Source organism: Heloderma suspectum, chromosome 10 (genome assembly GCF_057233095.1).
Source record: "Heloderma suspectum isolate Gila_16-S chromosome 10, 16-S_ref, whole genome shotgun sequence".
Taxonomy (NCBI): Eukaryota; Metazoa; Chordata; class Lepidosauria; order Squamata; family Helodermatidae; genus Heloderma; species Heloderma suspectum.
Genome location: NC_139467.1, coordinates 24,769,918 through 24,775,917, shown reverse-complemented (window position 1 = coordinate 24,775,917; position 6,000 = coordinate 24,769,918). Strand labels below are relative to the sequence as shown.

At 46.5% G+C, this 6,000-nt stretch overlaps 1 protein-coding gene across 1 annotated transcript in view; it reads left to right on the top strand.

Moving 5' to 3' along the window:
• The first annotated feature begins 486 nt into the window (after nucleotides 1–486).
• The window catches only part of SERINC2 (serine incorporator 2), a 49,443-nt gene continuing 43,929 nt past the window's right edge, over nucleotides 487–6,000 (top strand). Inside the window, exon 1 of the mRNA XM_084815568.1 lies at nucleotides 487–589. Within this exon, the coding sequence (XP_084671694.1) occupies nucleotides 551–589 (39 nt within the window). The 5' untranslated portion in view covers nucleotides 487–550. The remainder of the gene's footprint in view (nucleotides 590–6,000) is intronic.

Below are 6,000 nucleotides of genomic sequence, written 5' to 3'. Positions count from 1 at the left end.
TCGGCAGAAGGTGGTTGGCCACCGTGTGAACAGCATGCTGGACTGGGTGGACCCTTGGTCTGATCCAGCAGGGCTCTTCCGATCTTCTTACGTCATTGGGACGCAGGCCAAGAGATGGGAATGACGTCACCCGGCCAGGTGGGGCCTGCCTCGGCCTCTTCTCCGGGGCTGATCTCTCCACATCGCGAGCGCCGCCCCGCGAGCGCCCCTCCCGCGAAAGGCGATGCCGAGACCTTCTCGGCGTGGCCCCGCAACCGCTCCTCACCCTCCTGCACCCGCGAAGGCAGCGCGGGTCGCTCGGCGCGCTCGACGGCCAGCCGGGTACGCCGGATTACGCCCAGCCCAGCGGGGGCGCGACGAGGCTCCTCCCGAGCGTCGGCGGAAAGAGCCGAAGCGCCGAAAGGGGGCGGGACGCGCCGAGGAAGCCCGAGTGCCTTCGGCAGGTACAGCCCCGACGGCGAGCGCAGCCGAAGCGGGCAACTTTGTGCTCTTCTCGGGAGCTGCGCCGGACGGGAGAGGCGGAGGGCTCTGGCTCGACGCCGCGCTCATCATGGGAGCGTGCCTGGGGGTCTGCTCTTTGCTGAGCTGTGTGAGTATGTCTGCCCGTCGCGGTCTTACTTTCCGAGGGAAGGAAGAGGTGCCGGGGCGATTCCCACTTGGGTTGGCTCCGGCGTGTGTGTGTGTGTGTGGGTGTGTGTGTGGGGGGGTAGATTTCGGGCTTGATTTTGCTTTGAGGGTGCTGCTTGCGTCCTTGTAGGGCTGAGCCATAGTACTGGGAGAGAAGCGGGGGGGAAGGGGGCTGGGGGGCTGACCACAGCACCCTCCTCTCCCTGTTGGCTCCGAAGGAAGTCCCGCGTTGCACGGAGTAGAGGCTGCAATCCGATAGCGTTTCCCGGGAAGTCAGTCCCATCGAAAGCCGTGGGGCTTACTTCGGAGGAGACGTGCCTAGCGTTGGGTGGTTAGCGACTCAGACTTCAACGTCCGTCTTTGTTCCCCCGTTTCAAGTCGCGCTCTCTCCATGCGTTTCTTGCTTCTCTCTCTCTCCCACCCCACCCCACCCCACCCCACCGTGGCCAGGTTCAGAAGATGGCCCTTTAATACTTTTTGTGAGGGAGTTTCAACAGGTGGAGCTTGCATGGCAAGCTACCCCCATCCCCAGTTGATTTGGGGAGTGTATGCGTGATGATCATTTTGGAAAAGAGGACCCCGTCCTACTTACAAACTGCTGGCTTCCTTGTTAGTTCCTCTTGCAAACTGTTGAGCCAGAAGATCTAGTTTATTCTGCTCTATTGGTCATCAGAACATGAATCGGGACCCACGAGTCAGTTGTGGTTTGATCCTGGGGGTGGGGTTGCACTCCTGTTACAACCACATTATAACCACTACTTTCTCTTTGTTTGGGTTTCCTTTAAAGAGAAGGACACACACACACACGTGATCTGATGTAAAAGAGGTTTGTATTCCTCATCCTTTATCTTCTACCGTGGTACAGATTTTACAGTAGACAGACCTTGCTTCTGACCTGGGCTTCACCATTATTATTACTATTGATAGTTATTAGTAACACCTATATATCACTTAATATAAGAAAATCTCTAGTCTCTAACCCAAATATGCCTTGGAGATGCATTGCTTACTGTGCTTATCATATATTTGTATGGCGGTAACATCATGTTTGTGACCCCTGCACACATGCGCACGCACACACACACACACACGCACACACACACACACACATGCACACACACACCTTAGATCAGGCTGTGACCCAGCACTAGGTTCCTATCAACTAGTGGAAAATCAGTGGCGGAGAATCATGGGTGGTGAACTACCGTGGCCCTGCAGGTGTTCTTGGCCTCCAACTTCCATCAACCATAGGCAGTAATGCCAGTGGTTGGGGATGATGGGACTTGTAGTCCAGCAACATCTGGAGGGCCACAAGTTCCCCCTACCCCTGGCATAAAAGGATGATGTATAGGTGTGGTATTTTCACCTCTGCACAACAAGCACTGCCTGCAAAAAAATCCCCACTTTTATGCAACTCTTAAAAATAGTTCCCCCGATCTCCTCTTATGTTTGGTTCCCCTAAACTGTTGGGTTCTAAAGAGAGCAGGAGAAAATGGGCATGTATGATAAAATATTTGAATTCCCATGGAATTTAAATGTACGTCTGAAAGGTTGATGATTGCTGCTTTTCTCATTGCACCCTCCACCATTTGCCTGTGTTTTTTCCACAATCTAGCAAGAACCTTTAAACATTTGCATAATAATTTGTCTCTAGCAAATGTGGCTTATGTGCACACATTTGTTTTGTGCCTCCAATGCCCTGGAAGGCAAAAATGGGGGTGGAACTCGAACAAAGAGATGATGTGTGATATAATATTAAGACAAGATTGGCTGTGTGTGTTTGCACACTTAGACTGCGGTCCTATACATGGGAGTAAGCTTCACTGAGTTCAGAGGGCCTTAATTCTGAGTAGATCTATTCATATTTTGGAAACATGCAACTGATAGAGAAATGTTCCAAAGCTTTCAGAAGAAATTGATGTTCCCAACTGGCAGAACCTTTAACGGTTGCTGGGAATCTGGCCTTGCTGAAATCTAAAGTGTATGGAACGGTCTTTATTGGTTCTAGTGAGAGTAATTAGGCTGATATACAAACTTTGCCCTTATCGGGACAGAGGTAGCCTAGTTTCAGTTATCCATGCCCTGGTAACCTCTTGTCTGGATTACTGCAATGCGTTATACATGGGGTTGCCTTTGAAACGGTCTGGAAACTTCAGCTGGTCCAAAACAGGGCAGCGAGATTATTAACAGAGACTGGCAAATGAGATCATATTATGCCAGTACTTTCCCAGCTGCACTGGCTGCCAGTCAATGTTTGGGCCTCACTCAAAGTGCTGGTATTAATATTCAAACCCCTAAACAATATCTGAATGATCATCTCCTCCCATATGTACCTGCCTGGACCCTAAGATCATCTTCAGGGATTCTTTTCCGGGAGTTCCTGCCAAAGGAAGTGGGGCAGGTGGCTACCAGGAAGAGGCCTTTTCTGTTGTGGCACCCCGGCTTGGGCTGAGCTCCCTAGAGAGGTTTGCCTGGTACCTACTTTGTACTCCTTTCAGTGCCAGGTGAAGACCTTTTTATTTTCCCAGCATTTTAGTATTTTTTAGCCTTCTGCCTTTTAGTTCTGCTGTTTTAAATCTCCGCATTGCTGCTAGGTTTTTATTCTGGTTGCACTGCTATATAGTAGTCTTAACCTTTTGTGTTTTATATTGTTCTATGCTGTACTTGTGGTTTTAATTTTTGTGAGCCTCCCAGATAACTTCTGCTATTGGGCAGTATAGAAATGTAATAAATAAATAAATGCAGCGTGAAACCTTTGGGGTTTATGTAGTTCTTAAGGTATGCTCATAAATGTAATATGAAGAAGGTAGTTCCTGGCTGTGGATTCTAGACTGTAAGCTCCTTGAGACCCAGAGCTCTGCCTGTGTGGCTTATTTAACTCTGTAAGGCCCCATGAACTCTGACAGCAGAAGGGTGGTGGTGTTAGCAGTAGTAATAATAATAGGAGGAGGAGCACTAATAGTAAGAGCAAGTTGCTCATTAGCAAGTCCTGCCTCTTGTTGAATCAGATGCAGACTTATTAATAAAAATGGAAAGTCAGGTTGACCGGGCAGTGATGCCAACATAATGAGAGTATAGGACTATGCTGCCCCAGACCACTTCCTTTGAAGCAACCCAGGTTAGTGGGCAAACGTAAATGTGTGGCAATCTTCTGTAAAAACCCCAATGTAGAAATATCTGGAAGGCTGATATATAGGAATGCAGCTGTGAAACCTGATTCTATGCTTGTCAACTCAAAAGTAAGCCCTGCTGGATTCTGTGGAGGTTTCTCCTGTTTAAGTGTCACCACAGCCTTAGTTACGTAACACATGACAGAAGAGTTGGGAAATGCAGAGAAACTCGTGAAGTTTCTGTAATGAGCAACTGAGTTGTGACGCTGAAAGGACTGAACAAATAAGGGTGTGTACTTTGTATATTTCCCTGAGTTAGTCACATGGAGTTCTGCACCATACTGTTCATACACAAGAAAGCTTATCTCTTAATGAAAGGGACTACCAAAGAGAACAAGAGAGAGGGAGAGAATGATTCAACTGTGTGTGTCATTCGTTATAGACTGAGGAAGCTCTAAATGAAATGAAATTGATGGTGTGGGGAAAAGAGACTCTGCAAGATGGAGTATCTTCCTCACCATTGTTGCAATAGATATCTTGGTGTTGGGTCATAGCAAATAGAACCAGGAGAATGTCACAACTGAAAGCCAGAGAGCTTCGGCTATTGGGTGGTATAGAAATGAAAATAAACAAATAAATAATTTCAAGAGCAAAGCAACTATTGCCAAATATACTCTTGTGAATTTAATCCTTGATGAGGTTCAAATTAGGGATGTATGGATTTTGTTGAGTCTGTTCCTTCTGTGTTCTGCAGATTGTCATGTGCCTTTCGTTCCGTCGTCCGCTCATTGATGGGATTGGATTTTTAAAATCAGAATTTTGTCTCTTTGTGCATTTGTGCAAATCTGCACTAGTGCAAGTGCTAATCAGTGCAAATCCCCCCCCCCCAGTGAAAAACCAGTCTCCAAGCCCATGGAGTCCGTGTGACTTGGAAAAAGCCAGCCCACTGCAGATTGCACAGGTTGGATTCATAGAAATTCAAACTTATTTGAATCCTCCATAGATTTCTCCAACATCTCTTAAGGAGCCCAAGTTGGCAAACAACATATGTTAGAACAATAACTTAAGGCACAATCCTATGCATGTTTAGAGGGGATGCTGGGAGTTGGAGGACTTTTTTCTGTTTAAATGTGCATAGGTTTGTGCCCTTGATCATTAAACAACAACACGATGGTTTGACAACAATAATAAAGCAGGCATGGCACATAAACAGCAGAGGGAAAAATATAAAAAATACAAAAGATAATCAAAGATAATTTAGTATTCTTGAAATTTTGGAGCCTATCATATCCTAAAATCAGGATTAGATTACCAGTATGGGTTACCAGTCCATATAGGCAAATGCTCATATACTATACTTGATGGGTGGTGGAGTTTTGTTTTTGTCAAAGAATAATGGCTGATCCACACCTTTTGTTTTGAACCTAATTTGCAAAGGGTGGTTTGGCAAGTAGCTCTAAACTATGGGTCAGCATTTTAAGGATGAGCTGCAGCAAGCCTCAGGTTCACGCGTTCTCCCCTCCTCCAGCATGGCTGCGAGAAAGAGATTGGGAGCTTCTGCTCTCAGTTAAGCACAATTTAGCATGCCATGGTTAAACTTAACTGTGTTTAGTGAAAACAAGCCAGTTTCTTAAGCTATGAGGTTGAAGTTGGCTTGTTTCAGCAAACCATAGTCAAGATTAACCACAGGTTGTTGGATTTGAACAACATAGCAAGTTGCAGTTATTCTAAAACAGAAGTGAGAACTTCCGAATTCCTCCTCACTGCAGCAGTGGGGATGGGGTGTACACATGAGTGCAAGCTCACCTAGGCTTGATCCTGTAATAACAGGATGTCTAAAATAGTCCCTGGGGTACCCAAGATTAAATGGGAAAATGCACAGTGCAGTAGTGTTGGGTTCCATATAATGTGTGTATTCATTCTCTCAAATGGCCATGTTTTCCTAAAATACACATGGAAATAGGGGAGGCAGCCCTTTCCTGATCACTGCTTTCACGTAGAGATGGGCAAATCAGTCAATTTTCCTTGCTCCCACATTCATCTTTTAAAAAATATGCCATGTTCTTTCCATCCTGCATATCAGAGATGGGGATCGTGAGGCCCTTCAGATGCTGTTGGACTGCAACTCCCATCAGCCATCGCCCACATAGACATTGGTGAGACATGATGGGAGTTGCAGTCCAAGAACATCTGGAGGGCCATCCCTTCCCCATCCCTGCTGTAAATGAAGGAATGTGCACATTTTGTTAAGTCGTTATCAAAA